Raw genomic sequence first — 18,442 nt, 5'->3', positions numbered from 1 at the left:
GTAAGACATAGCTCCTGCAAGGATGTCCTAGTGTAATGGATTGTTTTAAAGCAAGAGTAGGAATTTGGGGGCTGGGGATATGGCCTAGTGGCAAGAGTGCTTGCCTCCTATACATGGGGCCCTGAGTTCAATTCCCCAGCACCACATATACAGAAAATGGCCAGAAGTGGCGCTGTGGCTCAGGTGGCAGAGTGCTAGCCTTGAGCAAAAAGAGGCCAGGAACAGTGCTCAGGCCCTGAGTCCAAGCCCCAGGACTGGCCAAAAAAAAAAAAAAAAAAAGAGTAGGAATTTAAGAGAAGTTATCTGAGTGAGAATTGTAACATTATAGATGTATATTTCAGTTTATAGGTTGGTGAATAGGGTTGGGCACATAGGATTTAAAATACAGGTATGAACATGTTTAGGTGATCAGTTAGGGAGTATTAGGCCTCTAGCTGACAGAGATGATTTGTGAGGTAGAGTTGAATGGTGCTGTAGCAAGGATAGTCTGGTAAACTGGGCAGATGATCTCAGGAGAGGCTACAGATTGCCGGGGTTATGTAATTGTGAGCAGGACATGGTAGTGTTCAAGGCATCCTTGGGACCGTTACAAATGGATGTGTTTGAATTCCCTATTTTAATAGCATTCATATATATGTGTATATATATATATAAATTCCTTTCTAATAGTTTGTTTTGCTGCTCATGCATTTTTAAAAACCTGATAGAATTGTTGACTTTTGATTGTAACTTACATGTTTCCTTTCTGTTTTGCTATGTTGACATTTCCTTGTACAACATTGTTTCTGTTTCCTTTATGTAGAGCCTAAATGCTGATAAATGTATACTTTCATTGCTGTTTGATGTTTTGTCACTTTCATTTTCAAATTGATTCTTAGTAGCCAGCCACCTGCCCTCTCCTCCAAACTCTGCTGATGGTGGGGTGAGGAAGAGTAGGAGAAATGTCTTGTTCCTAAGTGGGGAAATGACTTGTGTGTTTTGAGATACAAGTAGCAGAGTTTGGGCAGTCAGCAAGTTAATTTGCACTTCTCTATTCTCAGGCCGCGTACTTGGGCAGTCAGTAAGTTAGCCTGCACTGCCCTGAACCTGCTGGCTTATAGGCCCGCACTAGGAGCCCAGCAATAGGACGGTCATAGGACGGTCATATGGGGGTGACGTTGGTGTTTGGGTTCTGCTGGGCCCGAGGAGCAGTAGGGCTTGTTGTTTATCTCTAGAATTTGGACCAGCTTCCCTGGTCAGCCTGTTTTCTTTTGTGCTCTTATTATTTTGTTTTCAAATTAGAATTATTTCTTCTCTTGATTCACTAGAGAGGAAAAACTGTGCAGATTGCCCCCATTTATTTCCGAAATAAGCCTTTGATCCTTTGCCCTTAAAAAAAATAAATAAAAGGATTTACCTAGAGCAGAAAGTGGGAAAACAAAACAAAAAACCACCCTCATCAGGCCAAATCAGCCTCTAGCTGTGTGGGTGGCACTGGGCTGGGAATGTTCTACAGAGGAAGCGGTCATACTGTATTTATCTCTTTTTTTTCTGGTCTGATAGACTTTGTTTTTGTCCCATCCCTGGCTTCCCTTTTTCTTTTCCTCCATCCCTATGGTTTTTTTTTTTTTCTATTTCCTTCTTTTCTCTCCTTTTTCAACCTCAAACCTCTTACAGGAATATCAATTGGATTACATTTGTTCTTGAGTTGCAGAAATTTCAACTTAGCTTGGGTAGTAAGGGAATTTATTAGCTCATGTCATTTTCAAGGCCAGTGTTAGGCTGGACTTGGAGGTTGGTAGATCTAGTAGCAGTTCATGGTTTGTTACCAGTAACCCAGTTTGTTTTTTTTTCTTGGCCAGTCCTGGGCCTTGGACTCAGGGCCTGAGCACTGTCCCTGGCTTCTTTTTGCTCAAGGCTAGCACTCTGCCACCTGAGCCACAGCGCCCCTTCTGGCCGTATTCCATATATGTGGTACTGGGGAATCGAACCAAGAGCTTCATGTGTAGGAGGCAAGCACTCTTGCCACTAGGCCATATTCCCAGCCCCACCCAGTTTCTTTATTTATGCTATCTGTAGTGCTAGTTTCATCCTAAGCCTGGGTCTTTTCATGAGGGTAGAGTAATTTCAACAACAAATGGAGCTATTTCCTGATCTCTGGTCATAAGGAAAAAGTTTTTTTCTCATCCATCAAATCAAAGTCCTGTGCATTTGGCCATTGGATTAGCACGAACCAATTCCTCTAGCCAAGGGAGAGTCCTTTGCCCATGGACTTAGGGCTGGGTGACTGGCAGATAGCAAAAATCTAGAAACTGGGTCCTTGGCAATTTTAGCAGGTTGCTTTTGAACTGAGAATACACAGGGTAGGGAATTACTCCTACTTTGGAAGAAGTACAAAGAAGCCACAAAGTCAACTGAGGTGGTGCCTCTGGATGTGTAAGACGTAAATTGTTTTTCTCTCTTTCTCTCTCCCTTTCTCTTTCCTCTCCTCTCTCTTTCTTCCTTTTTTTTTTTTTTTTTTTTCTGGTGTCGGATTTGGGACTTTAACTCAGGGCCTGGGCACTGTCCCTGAGTGTTTGTGCTCAAGGCTGGCACTCTACCACTTGAGTCACAACTCCACTTCCCACTTTTTGGCAATTGATTGGAGATAAGAATCTCACAGACTTTTTTTTTTTTTTTTTTTTTGGCCAGGGATGGCTTTGAACCACAACCCTCAGATCTCAGTTTTATGAACAGTAGCATTACAAATGTGAGCCACCAGTGCCCAGTGATGAGTGGTTATTTCTGTGACAATACAGATTTGAACAGGGAACTAAATAATCCTTTGTGCATAAGATCAGATCTCAAAGGGAAGTTGTTACATGGATGTTCAGTTCAGTATTGCTCATAATAGCCTCAGGATATTCAAACAATAGCATGTTTTTATCAACAGTGTATACAAGCACAAGAATAAAAGTGAAAATAGTAGATTTATGTTGTAAGAATTAGAATAGGACAACAAATACGTGCTTTGTCCATGTGACCTAATTTGCTTCTCCAGTATCTCTCTCCTTATCTTCCTTTTCCTCCCCTTCTCTCTTCCTCTCCTTGCCTATTCCTTCCTTCCCTTCTCTTCTGTCTCCACTTTTCTTTCTAGCTCTAAGTAATTCTGCATGTAGTTTATTTTTCTGAATTATTGAGAGTACGTTCCATAACTTGGCTCTTTATTCTAAACACTCTAGTGTATATCTCCTAGGAATAAGGATATTCTTTGACTTAGATTCAGTTTCGACTTAGATTCAGTTCTATTACTGGTGCACTTTTACCAACAGGGCTTTTTGTTTATTTGTTGTTGTTGTTTTTTTTTTGCCAGTCCTGGGGCTTGGACTCAGGGCCTAAACCACTCTGCTACTTGAGCCACAGTGCCACTTCTGGCTATTTTTCTGTATATATGGTGCTGGGGAATTGAACCCAGGGCCTCATGTATACGAGATAAGCACTCTTTGCCACTAGGCCATATCTCCAGCCCTGCAACAGGGCTTTTTGTCTTCCTCTTGTACTGGGATTCAAACTCAGGGTCTTGATCTTGCTAGGTAGCCACTCTACCACTTGACCCATACCCCACACCTAGTTTTTAAAATGTTTTCAGTAATATCCTTCATGGATGAGATTGGTATCTTAACAAGTACTTACATTGGCATGCTAACAAGTACTTGCATTTGCATGTATAATGTAGCATTATTCACAGTAGCCAAGATAACGAAACAACAAAAGTATCTGTCAATAAGACAGATAAATGCACTCTGGAATATAGTTCCTGGAAAGAAAGGACATAGATGAGCATGGAGGTGAGATAAGCTAAACACAGAAAGACCATACTGTAAGGTCTTGATCCTGTGTGGAATCTAAAATGAGCATTCTTACCTGCAGAGTAGAGTGACAGTTACCAGGGGCAGGGAAGTGGGGTGATATCGATCAAAGGGTTCAAAATTTGAGTTACATATGAGTTAATTCCAGAGGTCTACCATAAAATATGTGGGCCCTGCTTACTAATGCCGTGTGTGTTGCATATGTGGATTCATCACCCACCCCACACCAGAAAATGGAAGCTGCGTGCAGAGATGTTTCCTGTGCATGTCTACATCAAAACATCGCTCTCTTCACCTTTAAGACAGCCAATGTCACCTAAAAAAAAAAATCTCCTTTTATGATAGTGTTCTTCCCTGCAATGCAAAATCCAGACTGAGGTTAAGTATTAGGTGTAATTCCCAGGCGCATGCCTCTTAAGGTCTTTTTAAATCTGGAACATTTTCATACTTTTTTTGTTGTTGTTGTTTGCACTTTATGACATTGAAATTCTAACAAATACAGTCCCTCCTCTTTAAAACCATAGCATTTTCTTCACTTTGATTTTGTAGAGTATTTTTCTGGAATTAATTCTTGTCCTTACCTGAAAAGAAAAGGCGACAGTTGTAACAGGAGGGGTGCTCTGGGGCCTGGGTGTCCTGGGATGTGGCATGCGGGCAGATGTGCAGCCATCTGCATCATGGCCACAGCCATCTGCATCACGGCCCTCTCTTCTCCCTCCTTTCTAGGCTCATTCTCCAGGGCTCAGGCTTCCAGTCCATCCTAGAGTGAGTGCTGAATGAGAAGCCAGGGGGCGGTCAGGCCTGAGGGCAAACAGTTCCAGTCAGCAAGCCGCTGTGGTCATGAAGAAGTAGATCAGCACCTAGAGAATGGTGCAGGGTGGCCCCAGGCAGTGAATGGCTGGCCTGCCTTAGTCCTGGACCTTCAGGGCCGCCTCTTGACTGAATCTGAAGTCAGCCTCTTGACTGAATCTGAAGTCAGCATGAGCTGGACTTCCCCACAGAGCTTCCTGGCAGCTGTGGTGAGAAAGAGCAGCCGGTGCTGTGAGCCTACCAGTCCTGAGAAACTGGGAAATGTGGATGCCAGGTGTGGGGTGAAAGGCTTTGGTTGTGTTGAAATGAGGAGATTACTTCTCATGAGGAACACGGGTTCTTTGATCCAGGGAAAATAATGGCTCATCATTTCTCATGAAGTATTCTGCCATACTTTGTGTGTATCCTTCCTCTGAGAAGGGCCATAAGAATAATGGTTTGCTGTCCTGCTGAGATGCTCAGTTGTGGGGGTGGAGGGGTGGGATGATCGCCACGCCACTGCATTTGGAAGGAGCTGGATGCCAGCTTCTACTCCAGTGAAGTAATCTTTGAAATTGGTGTTGGACTTGCATAAAGAGACTCTTCTTGAGACTGTTTGTTGGATTAGATACCACAACTTAACCCCATTTTGTAGCTGGTTTGTAAATTCAGCATGTCAGGAAGAGTCCAATCTTTTGGTTTTCAGGGAACAAAGAGCTGGATTCTTTCCAGTTTTACAGAGTAATAGTTGGATGTACAGCAAAGCTTCTTTTGCTCAAGGTAGCACTCTACTACTTGAGTCACAGCGCCACTTCTGGCTTTTTCTGTTTATGTGGTACTCAGGAATCGAACCCAGGGCTTCATGCATGCTAGGCAAGCACTCTACCACTAAGCTACATTCCCAGCCCCCAAATTACATTTTCTGAGTAGCATGTTTTGTATAATTTCAGAGTTACATATCGAAATGATTGGTGGGTTATGCAGTTTGGTGGATTGCCAATTGAGTAAAGCACCTTATGTTTATGGCCTTTGATGAAATTTCGTAGTTAGGTTGGGTGTTCCAATCTTTCATTATGTGAAGGCGCCATGTTAAGTGATTTCCACATGTTGTATCATTATCGATAATAATATAGAATTCACAAGGAATTTATGTATATATTTACATACCTTATATATACATACATGTTTAGGAAGGCATATTGTACATATCTTAAAGGTATATTATAGACACTGTTCTGTCAGAAAATATAGATAGGTATTGTAATCTTAATGGATTTTAAATATCCCATAACTTATTTAAAGTATACTATAAACTATTTAGCTGATTTTTCTACTGATTTTTTTTTAGTTGTTTCTAAATAATAATGCGGCAACATGTTTCATATACATTCCTCTTCATGCGATGGTCTGATTCATTCTTGTAGGCAAGATTTCAGGTACACAGTTACTGGTTAGATACCGTATTTTTGACTTTTAAAGCAGTCCTTTTAGATCAAGAGAAAGCTAAAAGGACTGTGAGAAGCATTTGAAAAGCCCCTAGGAATGATATTCTGATGTTTCTCTTATTTCTGTACTTTCTTTTGTTTTAACCCTGCATGGTTGTGTAATGGTATTCTTTTTCCCTTTGTAGTAAGCTGTGCTAGAACAAAAATGCAATGAAAGAAACACTGGATGAATGAAAAGCCCTGCTTTGCAACCCCTCAGCATGGCAGGCCTGCAGCTCATGACCCCTGCTTCCTCACCAATGGGTCCTTTCTTTGGACTGCCATGGCAACAAGAAGCAATTCATGATAACATTTATACGCCAAGAAAATATCAGGTACTAATGGAAATACTAATACTGGAGCATTTTTCACTAAAACGGAATAAAGAAGCATATAGTTGACTCAGCTTATAAAACTCATTTACCCTTTCCAGCCTCCCTCTTTGGTTTTCTCCTTCAAAATCTTGTTCTTTAATAGTCCTTGTCTTTCCTAACATCTGCTGGGTAATTGATAGGTGTATTGTGACATTCTTATCCAATTTGGGTGTGTCTGTTCTAATGATTTGGGTAGGACTTGGGTTTGCTTTGAAAATATTCTGGCAGAACCACAGTTAGTATGAGTTTAGTCCTTCCTGCTACGGAGAGAAGTCATTCTTAAATTAAAGAAGAACTTGTAGATGCTCTGTGAAAATACTCTTCCTGCATAGCTGCTACAGCAGGCATTTATTCCTCTGCGTGATATTCTCCTGTAAAGATGTAGAAAATTGTTCTTTGTCTGTTTCTTGGTTTGTTACTGGCTAAACATTTTAGAAAACAGTGCACTTTTCTAATTTAAACCAAATTTCGTATCCTCAGTGTTGTACTTAGGTAAGAAATGTATGTCTTTCTTCACCGTATCTCTAGGTTGAACTGCTCGAAGCAGCTCTGGATCACAATACCATCGTGTGTCTAAACACTGGCTCAGGGAAGACATTTATCGCAGTACTACTCACTAAAGAGCTGTCCTATCAGATCAGGGGAGACTTCAACCGAAAAGGAAAAAGGACTGTGTTCTTGGTCAACTCTGGTAATAAAAAATTATTTTCTCAAATTCTGTGGAGGAAATTGGATGTGACTTTATACTTAAGCAGATTTTTTGTTTTTGTTTTTTGGCCAGTCCTGGGCCTTGGACTCAGGGCCTGAGCACTGTCCCTGGCTTCTTTTTGCTCAAGTCTAGCACTCTGCCACTTGAGCCACAGTGACACTTCTGGCCATTTTCTGTATATCTGGTGCTGGGGAATTGAACCCAGGGCCTCGTGTATATGAAGCAGGTACTCTTTGTTGGGATCTGGACGATCCCTTTCTCCCCCCACGGGGAGAATGGTAACCACAAACTCTATGAAAGAGCACTCAGCCTGGCCCTCCGCCAGCGGAAGGCCAAAGGCGTGCTCACATGGGCAAGCGCTAAGTTGAAGACGGGTTGCTGAAGCTTCCCCTCCCCCCAGCCCCCCCACATGTTACCGAGGGCGGAGGCGAAAAGGAAGGCATCAGGGACACGCTGCGGTGGTGAAAAGCGTCTCAAAGACTTTAATATGGAAGGGCACTTATATAGAGGTAATGGCGGGAAAGAAAGGGGGCTGGCCAAAGGGTCAGTCATAGGCTAGGGGTCACGTTCATCAAGTGACATCACGAAACTTCCCTTTGTGGGCGGGACAACCCCATCATGGTGGCACGCACGTGTTCACCTCCCAAGGGGTGGAGGCCAGAAGGTGGGAGGGACTTCTATTGTCCCAAGGCTGGTGGAAGGGCAGCCTTTCCCAGGCCATAATAATCCCCAACACTCTTGCCACTAGGCCATATCCCCAGCCCCAGCAGATTTTTTTTAATATTAAATCATCAAATGTAAAGAGAGTTGAAGCTCTTACTACTAGAAGTACCATTTTACTTCCTTACAGTACTCTTCCCATTGTTTTGATCTGTATTTCTCTCAAATGAAATACATTGACCAAGAGTCATGTTTGCTCTTGATTCTGTAGTCTCATACTGTCAGAACTTGGTTTTGAGATAGATGCCTTTTGGATTTATGATTGTGCTGCTCCATTTGTAGAAAGGAAATTAGATATTTCTTAGAAGTTCGATGCTGAGTGAGATTTACTGATTTTTATAGATTTGGGGCTATATATAAAAAATAAAAAATGTGAGCTCTTAGCCTGAGCTGTAGGGTTCCAATATAGCCATAGTCTCCTCTCCCTTCCTTAAAGATTTTCTGAGCATGGCTCTGGGCTTTGTTACATGGGACTTTCTGACTTTGTGGTGGACAGTGTGGTTTTATTGAAGAGATCAGGAGGGGTGGATATGGACTGAGTCATCCAGCCGGAAGGGACCCTCTTAGGTTGGAGCAAGCCAACTGGAATGGGGAACAGGTGATGTGAGAGTCTCTGGATTGAGCGACAGAAGGCACAGTGACAAAACTAAGTGCATCAAAAACAAAAACAACAAAAAACTAAGTGCATCTTGGAGGATGACCTTGGAACTGTGACTTTAAATTGGCTATTTAAAAAAGAACTGGTGGTTAGATATAATAGTAATAATAAAGAAGGTCATAGCTATATTTAATCATTAGTAGTCCAGAGAGCCAACTAGGCAAGATTTGTCATTTACACAAGGTATTATGTTTGTCATCAGCAAACCAGGTTGCTCAGCAAGTGTCAGCTGTCAGAACTCACTCAGATCTCAAGGTTGGGGAATACTCAAACCTAGAAGTAATTGCATCTTGGACAAAAGAGAGATGGAACCAAGAGTTTACTAAGCACCAGGTAAGACTTGTAGAGAAATTCTGCTTTGTGACTCCTACAAGTCCTTGACTTAGTTATCTGAGTTAGGTTTGAAGATTTTCCTTTCTTGTTCTTTCTCAGCTTAGGGAGTAGCCTTTATGTGCTCTCTTATTGTACAGTTCATCTGAAAACTAAGTAAATTAGTCATTGGAAAGAAATGGCTCTCACTGATCTTATTTGCATGCAGAATTGCTGGTATGGTGGTAAACGCGTGTAATCCCAGCAAATAGGAAGCATTGGCAGGCAGACCTCAAGTTCCAGGCCTTCTTGTCATACACAGTGAGACTTTGTCTCAAAAACAAAAGCAAAACATATTTCTAACTTGCAAATAATCTGCTTTCAGAAAATTTTCTCTTTAATTAATGTACTGAAAGAAGAGAAGTTGGTTAGTTAAGTTCCTGGCAGCAGGCTCCCTGTACCTCCGTGTTTTCCTGTAACCAGCATGTGTGTGGTGCTGGGAGACAGAAAATGATTAAGAGCTGCTTCTTAACTCACTTTTGCCTCCCCCTACTGCACCATGCTTCTCACTTGCTGGAGTGACCCCCTCCCCCCCTGCCCCAGATAAAGCACTTAAATGTCCACAGAATGACAGGCTAGGAAAAGAACACTTAGTCTTCTAGACTTCAGTAGGGGGGAAATTTTAAACTGTGTGAATTGTCTTATGATTTGGCTAAGTTGGCAAGTACTATCAGTCAAAAGATTAGCTATTGACAAACCGGAAGTCATTTTAGTTGCTTTACCATAAAGACATGGTCTCCTTTATCAAGATTTTTTTTCTTATAATTTTTTCCCCATGGTTTCTTGATTTATTTCTTGGTTCAAATGTGTGAAGTTGTACACATGTGCAGCCTTTGTTTTCATTATGTCTGATGTATTTCTTAATCTCACCTTTGATATGATAGCTTCATGATCTGTTCTTATCTAAGTATATCCAGGCAGAGCACAGCTTGTTTATGTACTGATGCCCACTTTTTTTTAGGTTCTCATTATGACATGCTACGTTGCTTTGAATGTTTTGAAAAATGGTTACTTGTCACTGTCAGACATTAACCTTTTGGTGTTTGATGAGTGTCATCTGGCAATTCTAGATCACCCATACCGAGAAATCATGAAGGTAGGTTTTTTTTTTTTAAGACTCTTTCAAATTTAATAATTCACAATCAAATGACTGAATATATGCAGATTTTTTAAAGATATGCAAAACAAGCTGGGTGTTGGTGGCTCATGCCAGGAATCGTAGCTACTCAGGAGGAGGCTGAGATCTGAGGATTGTGGTTTGAAGCCAGCTCAGGCAGGAAAGTCCATGAATCTTAGGCCCAATACTCAGAAAAAGCTGGAAGTGGCTCAAATGATAGAGCACTAGCCTTGAGCACAAAGAGGCTCAGGGACAGTGTCCAGGCCTTGAGTTCAAGCGCCAGGACCTGGGGGGTGGGAGGGTTGGGAGGGAAAACACACACACACACACATACACACACACACACACACACACACACACACGAAAATATTACTAGTTACCACTGTTAGAAACTTAATTCCGGCATACGAATGAGTGAATATTAAAATTAAAGCTACGTTGTTTTTAAGCATTGTAATATAAATTAATTTGCTTATAATAATCTTTTAGACTATCCAAATGTGTTCATTTGGAAAGCAGATCTTTTAAACAAACTACTGAGTTCTATAATATGCTATCCTTGCCATATGGATGTTTCCACTGAATAAGCTGATTTTTAGTGTTTGTCAGTGGTTATAGTATTTTTAAAAATATGTTAACATTTCCAGTCATGGCCTTCAAAATGAAGTCTTTACTGTCAGTATCTTTTATTATGTTAGCTCTGTGAAAATTGTCCATCATGTCCTCGCATTTTGGGACTAACTGCTTCCATTTTAAATGGGAAATGTGATCCAGAGGAATTAGAAGAAAAGATTCAGAAACTGGAGAAAATTCTTAAGAGTAATGCTGAGACGGCAACTGACCTGGTGGTCTTAGACAGGTAAGTGCTTGTGATTGCTGGCTTTGCTGAGCCTGCTCGTGCCCCGGTCACAGGTGCCTTCTGTAGTGCCTTGCAGGGAGGAGCCATTGAATTGAATTCACTGTGTTAAGTGGGATGATTGAGACAGAATTCTAGACAGAAGCCCACAAAGAACGGATGGAGATAGACCTCCGGAGTCCCAGGTTAGGTCTCCCACTCACCCCTATGTAGAGACAAGGTGAAAGGCAGAGAAGGGAGATTTATTACACAGCAGCCATGGGAAGATAGCACTTTTTAATACACTTCCGGCTGTCTTCTGAGCTACCCACATTGGCTTCAGGTTAAATTGGGAGGTGGGGGGCTGGGAATATGGCTTAGCAGTAGAGTGCTCGCTTTGCATGCAGGAAGCCCTGGGTTCGATTCCTCAGCACCACATACATAGAAAAATGGCCAGAAGTGGTGCTGTGGCTCAAGTGGCAGAGTGCTAGCCTTGAGCACAAAGAAGCCAGGGACAGTGCTCAGTCCCTGAGTCCAAGGCCCAGGATTGGCAAAAATAAATAAATACATAAATACATAAATAAATAAATAAATAAATAAATAAAAACAAATAAATATGAGGAAGACCTTGGAGTCTTCCAGCCAAGGGCCTCATATTAAATTGGGGGGGGGGGGAGGGGAGGAGGAGGGCCAGGCCTGAGAAAGGTGAGCAGCGTGAGCATGATTTCTATCACAGGATCACAAGGACAGTGGTGGACTGCTAGCTTTGTCTTTGACTCCGAAGGCCTGGCGGGGTGGTTTGTAGCTTTTGGCTGGCTTCTTAAACAAGATAAGAAGGCATTGCCCTTGAATGATACAGATGCTTTGGGTGAACCCAGTCATTCCTAAAGCCCTAGATGATTTTTTTTTCTTTTTGGTACTGGGGATTGAACCCAGGACATTGCACCTAGACTTGCAAACACTGCCACTGAGCTACATCCCTGCCCTAAGTCTCTGCTCTGTGTGTGTTTCTGTGCGCGTGCATGAATGCTGGTACTGGGACTTGAACTCAGGCCTGTCCCTGGGCTCATTTGATCAAGGCAGGCACTCTCCATTTGAACCTCAACTCCACTTCCTAGATAGTTGCTCAGTGACTGAAACAGAGACTGGCTCAGGTCAAAGGCCACAGATGCTAAGGAAGGGTGGGGCTGAACGCCAGCTTTCAATGAATCTCTCAGGTTGCCCCTTGCAGAATCATCTTTGTTTGGAGCCCTTGCACTGCCTAACAGTCAGTTCTTCCTGGTTTCTGATGCTTCTGGCACTGGACACTTTCCTGCTAATGTGTGTTTGTGTGCTTTGTTATTCTGACCTGATGTCCCACACAATGCTAACTTACTTGAAAATATTTGGAAATGCTTTTTTTTTTTTTAATATAGCTTGCAGACTTCTGAGAAATAAGTTCTTCTGTTTGTAGATTTGGCTCTTTTGGAGGTTATGTTTTCGACCTTCAGTAGTTTAGAGACAAACATACATATGCCTCTGCAACCTTCTTGATCTGCTAAAGTTGGTAGATGGGAGCCTGTATAAGGAAATGGCTAGCTACATATTTTTTTCTTTTGCCAGTCCTGGGGCTTGAACTCAGGGCCTGAGCTCTGGCCCTGAGCCTCTCTGTGCTCAAGGCTAGTGCCCTACCATTTAAGCCACAGCATCACTTTTAGCCTCTTCTGAGTAGTTTATTGGAGATAAGTGCACTCAAACTTCCCACTCAGGGCCACATTGTCTGACTCATGTCCCCAGTTCCAGCTCTTTGCTGGTTATTTGGAGGTAAGAGTCTTAGATTTGTCTGTCAGAGCTGGCTATGACCCTCAGTCTTCAGATCACAGCCTCCTGAGTAGTTAGGATTACAGGTATGAGCCACTGATACCCAGCTCCATGCCTTGAACTAAAAAAAAAACTAAAAAAAAAAAACAACAACAAGGTGTCAAGGGAGGCAGCGGGTACAGTAGAGGTTATCTGAAAGAGCCTTCAGAAGAAGACCGTCCCAAGCTTTGTTAGGTAGAATCATCACTTAATGTGTTTGGACTGTCATTTCCTTCAGAAGCCTCCCTGTGTGAGGACTAACTTGAGGCCACGTGAGGTTCCTACTGTGATACTTGGAGTGTAGTAGATGCCCTATTTGTCTCCTCCTCCTCCTCCCCCTCCCCCTCCTCCTCCTCCTCCTCCTCCTCCTCCTCCTCTCCTCCTCCTCCTCATCTTCCTCCTTCTCCCCCCTTCTCTCTTTCAGTATATTAGATGCCCAATTTGTATTCCCCTGTCCCCTTTCTTCTGGCTAGTGTTCTATCACTTGAGCCATAGCTCTTCTTCTGGCTCGGTAGTGGTTAATTGGAGATAAGATCCTTATGGATTTTCCTGGCTTTGAGCTGCAATCCTCAGGTCTTAGCCTCCTGAGCAGCTAGGATTACAGACATGAGCCACCAGTACCGGACTGTGTTCTCTTCTTTGCCCTTTTTCTCCTTTCTCTAATAAATAGTACTTTTCTGGCTTACAGGAAACAACAACAACATATTTTCTGTGGAGAAATTCAATAAGGTAGAAAAGTAATAAAGAAAACGCTACTATTTTTGGAATGTGCTTGATTCTGTTTTCTTGTCCTTGTTCTTTGTCTTTCACCATTGTGATCCTGACACACTTGCAGGTACACTTCCCAGCCATGCGAGATCGTTGTAGATTGCGGACCGTTCACCGATCGAAGTGGGCTCTATGACAGACTGCTCAAGGAACTAGAAGAAGCACTTAATTTTATCAATGACTGTAATATATCTGTACATTCAAAAGAAAGAGATTCTACTTTAATTTCAAAACAGGTAAGCAATACAAAATGTAGTCAATAGAATAAAATTGTTTCTTTTAATACTGAAATGAAATATGCTTCTAATGATGCTATTTTCTATACATCTTCTTGTCTCCTTGGACACTTTCATTGAGCAGATCATATTAGGTTGAAGGTTGGGTTTAGCCATCCGATCTTATATCTTAAGGGTAGGCCTTAAGGACACGAATTAGGGGTTAGTTATGTAAGTGTAAAGAGTAGTTCCAGTGTTTTCTGGCTTGCTTTTGGCCAGGTAAATGAGTTCTTGTCCAGACCCTTAGGTTAATTGAGCCCTTTGCCATTTTCTGCTGTGTGTAAGTGCACATGAGCCTGTTGTCCCTGTGGTATTGCTTGAGAAGAAACCCTGTAGGGCACAGGGTTCCCCCCCTCAACTTGTTAGAAATACTAATCACGGGACCCACTCAGACCTGATGAGTCAGAAGTTCTGGGGTGGGGTCTGAGGAGACCTCAGTGATCATGATGGCACGGAGGCCTGAGAACCTCACCCATTGTTGAAGGGTGATGTTCTATGCAGTCTTCATTTCTCCTATGCTGATTATTCCTAGAGCAGCAATGGCTAGACTTTTTCACCCTCGCATTTCTTGCTTGGTCCATGTTCAAGTCACTGTATCTTCCATTGTCATGCAGAACTAGCAGTTCTCTGTTGAAACCTGGCTCTGATCTAAAGTTGTATGTGTGTAGGAGGGTAGGATACTCTGGGCAGGCTCCAAGCTCAGAATCTGGTTTAGCTGATCCTTAAGGATGAGCCCCACCCTCGGGGTGGGCAGAGGACAGTGCTGGGTGGGTTTAGGGTGCTCTAGTATACCTTTGCAACTGGAAGGGCTGGCAGGTGTCCTACCAGCATTCGTCCAGAGCGCTTGACATTTCCCTGCATAGTACTCACTGTAATGGAATATTTAAGACCAGATAGTGCAAGGAAAATTGTGGTCTTTAAAAAAAATTACTATTTTTTTGTTTGTTTATGAGAAGTCAAACCCAGGGCTTCATATGTGCTAGGCAAGCACTCTGCCACTAAGCCACATTCCCAGCCCCTGTGAGGCTTTTTTGAAAGCCTAGATCTAAGAGTGAAAAGTCTCCCTGCCCAGTTCTTGGAGTTATTTGACAGGAAGGGTATGATTCAGCGGTGGTTCTAGCTAAGCAGAGATCTAACATTACGTTTACTAGATTCTATTAGCCTTATTAACCTTGCATCTTGTAATTTCTATTTCATTATTTTTGCTAGAAAAAGATCTTGTTCCAGGTATAGATCCATGGAACAGAAAAGGTTGAGAAAAACTGCCTCCTCCCTACCAAGCTGGGGAATGGACCTCAGTGTTGGTAGTTATTGGGGGTGGAATTGATTGGGAAGGGGCAGTTAGAGCACAGCTGGAGCAGCAGCTAAAGCATGTGGAGTGAGCTGTCAGCGAGCACTGGCTTTCCTCCACTTTTCTTTGTAGATACTGTCAGACTGCCGCGAAGTGCTGGTGGTTCTGGGACCCTGGTGTGCAGATAAAGTGGCTGGGATGATGGTAAGAGAGCTTCAGAAGTATATCAAACATGAACAGGAAGAACTGCACCGGAAATTCTTGCTGTTTACAGACACTTTCCTGAGGAAAATCCATGCACTGTGTGAAGAGCACTTCTCACCTGCCTCCCTTGACCTGAAATTCGTAACCCCTAAAGTAATAAAACTGCTTGAGATCTTGCGCAAATATAAACCATATGAGCGGCAGCAGTTTGAAAGTGTTGAGTGGTATAATAATAGGAATCAGGATAATTACGTTTCTTGGAGTGACTCCGAGGATGACGATGAAGATGAAGAAATTGAAGAAAAAGAAAAGCCAGAGACTAATTTTCCTTCTCCATTTACCAATATTCTCTGTGGAATTATTTTTGTGGAGAGAAGATACACAGCAGTTGTCCTAAACAGGTAAGTGTCTGAGGTTAATGTCTGTTTGCACTGGGAACAAGGCAGCTTTTGTTGTGAAGCAGTAGGCTATAAAAGCCGCCGCCGTAGGGGGGCGCGTGCCCGTCCGTGTCATTTACATGGTTCCTTCCTCAGTGAACTGAGGCTTATGACAAGGGAGGCTATGGAAACATGTACTCTCCCTAAGGCAAATTTTGACATGACTAACATTTTTACCTCAGAAGGACACGGATCCATTTTATTTGTTCTAAAATAGAGAACAAGTATAGAAACATTAAGTTACATTCAAGTGAAGCATTGCTTGTTTTGTATTCTGTCACTAGATTCGACTCAAGTATTTATTAGCCTTTATATGTTAGGTATTGTGCTATAAGCATTTTACACAAAGCTTTTTCCTTATTAGATACATTTTATCTTGAGTATTGTAGCTAATTTCTTTTGCAATTTTTCTCCAAATTGTGATATTGTGAATTGTCTATTTGTTTTTATGTCTAGCATCACACTCCTAAAATCCTTAGATTCCTCAAGGTGATGTCTTTTGTGTGTTAATGAGTCAATTTGTGGCTAGTAACCACTGGATTGCTTCTGGATGGGTTGTTGGGTCACTGGACCGATTAGGACAGAATTAGAAGAGGGGAGGAGGCTGAAGGTGAGTTGATTATCAGAAATCAGTATGTCTGAATCAACCATGGTTAGCCCACAGGACTGGGGCCACTCTGGCAACTTAAGGAAACCTGAGAAGCAGGTCTGGGAAGCCTGATTTCACTTAGGGTTTGTGATTGGCATCTGGTGAGCAAGCATCTCAGGAAGTAGCAGTTGGCACAAGAAAGTGGATTGATTGACCTTTGAGATCTCATAATCTCCATGTAGATAGCGTTAGAATTGTTTAAACTAGAAAACATCCAGCAGGTACAGGCTGGTTTGCTTGCTTGCTGCAGGAAATCCTGAGACCTTTCCAAGTCACAGAAGTCTTCTGAGGTGATTGTTGTGGTTCCAGTGCAGAGGAAGGATTTTCCAGCATCCTTGTTACTGAATTCACGTTGTCAAGGCTGAATGGGAAAAATCTTAGGAGCTACAAGGCTTGCATTTGATTGGTTCATAGACTGTATATTACCACTTGCTGAATGGGAAGAGAGCATTTGCAGAGGTGATGGTCCACATCTTCAATAAAGGCTTATTTTTCCCTGACTGTAGTCCTAGCCAAGGAGCTATACTTTCAGTTTGTAGCAAATTATCACTTAATGTATAGTCCTTTGGGTTTGTGGGTTGGATGTCCTATTACTTTTTGCCGAGAAAGGGTCCATATTTTATACTTACAGACGATGTACTTTTCAGTGAGATCTGTTAATTGGTCAAAGTTGATCTCTAAGAGCCTTTTCTGAAAATAGTGATCTCTGAGGAAATTAAGCTTTGTTTCCTGGGTAATTTTTATCCTCCTTAACTGCTTTTGAATGTTTAGTAGTTTCAACATTTTTTTTTTTTTTTGAGTAAGGGGAAATTAGACTCGAGGGTAGTGGTCTGGCAGTTTTCAGTCTGGTAATTTTCATAGTCATTGAGCCTGAACCTTCTGACGACTATGATATAAAATAACGTCAGGTGCGGAATGACCTTCAAATCAAATTGGAAGTTGGAAGGGAACCCTAAAGACTGTCTAGTCCAAGCCACTTATTTTTATAACAAAAAGAGAGAGTGCCGTGGACACAAAATGGTTTGCTCTGAGTTGAATTACTAGTTAGTGTCAGGGATAGTTCTAGAATCCTAACAACATCCTAACCCCCAGTGTCCATTTCTTTTTGTTCTCACAATACCCTCGGGCATCTCTGAGCGCTGGAAGGCAGTGCTTTGCCTTGGGAAGCTGCCAGTGGAGGCCAGGAGCTAGGGCAGCAGAGGCCTTGTTTCTTAGAAGGAGAAAGGCATTTCAGAGGTTGGAAAACTTGGCACAGTCTGTACACCGTCTTTATAATAACACAAACACTTAAAAAACAGCATAGTTCTAAGTCCAGCTATGGGCATAAAGGATGGCATAAGGATCCGAATATTCAGGCATTTGGGGAGTATAAGAGTTGATTTTCTTTCTTTCCTCCAGGTTTCTGAATGCTCCCCTCCATTCTGGGGGTTGATCTTTATGCATGTGGATGGAGAGTCGTTTCAGTTTTCATAGCAGGGTTATTAGCCCAAAAAGGTTTATCTAAAATCAATCAGCTACTTCCTATTGACTTTAAGGATCAGATTAATTGTGATCAGCTTTCATAAATGTGTCTGGCATTTAGTGTTCCAGAACGAATCTAGAGCAGTCTAAGGGTTGACTTTATGGGCAGCTAATTACACATACAATAGAAGTCCTGTTCCAGTAAGCTTTCTAATAAGCTTAGAAAAACTTCCTGAAATCCACATTCTTTCCTTCCCTTAGTTAAAGGGGCAGTTTTGTGGGGGTGTAAGCCTTACAGTGCATGGCTGTTCTCTCCTCTCCTGATGAAATAAAGGATCAATTGCAGTGTGTGTGTGCGCGCGCGCGCGCGCGCGCGTGTGTGTGTGTGTGTGTGTGTGTGTAGTGTAGTGTGGGTTGTGTGCTCATGTTTGCCGCACCCTTCACCCCATGGGGTTATCGGAAGCTCAGGTATGCGTGCAGACAGACAGGGATGCACTCAGTCTGTGACCCAGCCAGATTTGCAGATGTCAGGTGTCAGAAAAGGCTCCCAGACACCTTGTCTTATCACTGGGTGATTTATTAGTGGTGTTTGAAATTGATGTTGAGCAAGCCTGAGTTCACTTCCTGTCTCTATCT

At 42.4% G+C, this 18,442-nt stretch overlaps 1 protein-coding gene across 4 annotated transcripts in view; it reads left to right on the top strand.

Moving 5' to 3' along the window:
• The window catches only part of Dicer1 (dicer 1, ribonuclease III), a 64,253-nt gene that overhangs the window by 14,269 nt on the left and 31,542 nt on the right, over nt 1-18,442 (top strand). For 3 of the 4 annotated variants that reach the window (XR_007213257.1, XM_048362937.1, XM_048362936.1), the window contains 7 exons: nt 6,247-6,435; nt 7,003-7,165; nt 8,764-8,894; nt 9,892-10,026; nt 10,746-10,906; nt 13,557-13,725; nt 15,188-15,660. Coding sequence is in view for 3 of the 4 variants with exons in the window: in XM_048362937.1 (XP_048218894.1) it covers nt 6,292-6,435; nt 7,003-7,165; nt 8,764-8,894; nt 9,892-10,026; nt 10,746-10,906; nt 13,557-13,725; nt 15,188-15,660 (1,376 nt within the window). In the remaining variant the exon portion in view is untranslated. Of the gene's footprint in view, nt 1-6,246; nt 6,436-7,002; nt 7,166-8,763; nt 8,895-9,889; nt 10,027-10,745; nt 10,907-13,556; nt 13,726-15,187; nt 15,661-18,442 lie in introns of those variants that run through there. The other variant, XM_048362938.1, reaches the window with a different exon arrangement.

The sequence above is a fragment of the Perognathus longimembris genome, chromosome 14 (assembly GCF_023159225.1).
Source record: "Perognathus longimembris pacificus isolate PPM17 chromosome 14, ASM2315922v1, whole genome shotgun sequence".
In the NCBI taxonomy this organism is placed as follows: Eukaryota; Metazoa; Chordata; class Mammalia; order Rodentia; family Heteromyidae; genus Perognathus; species Perognathus longimembris.
The sequence above is the reverse complement of the archived record's forward strand: the minus strand, read 5'-3'. Positions and strand labels throughout refer to the sequence as shown.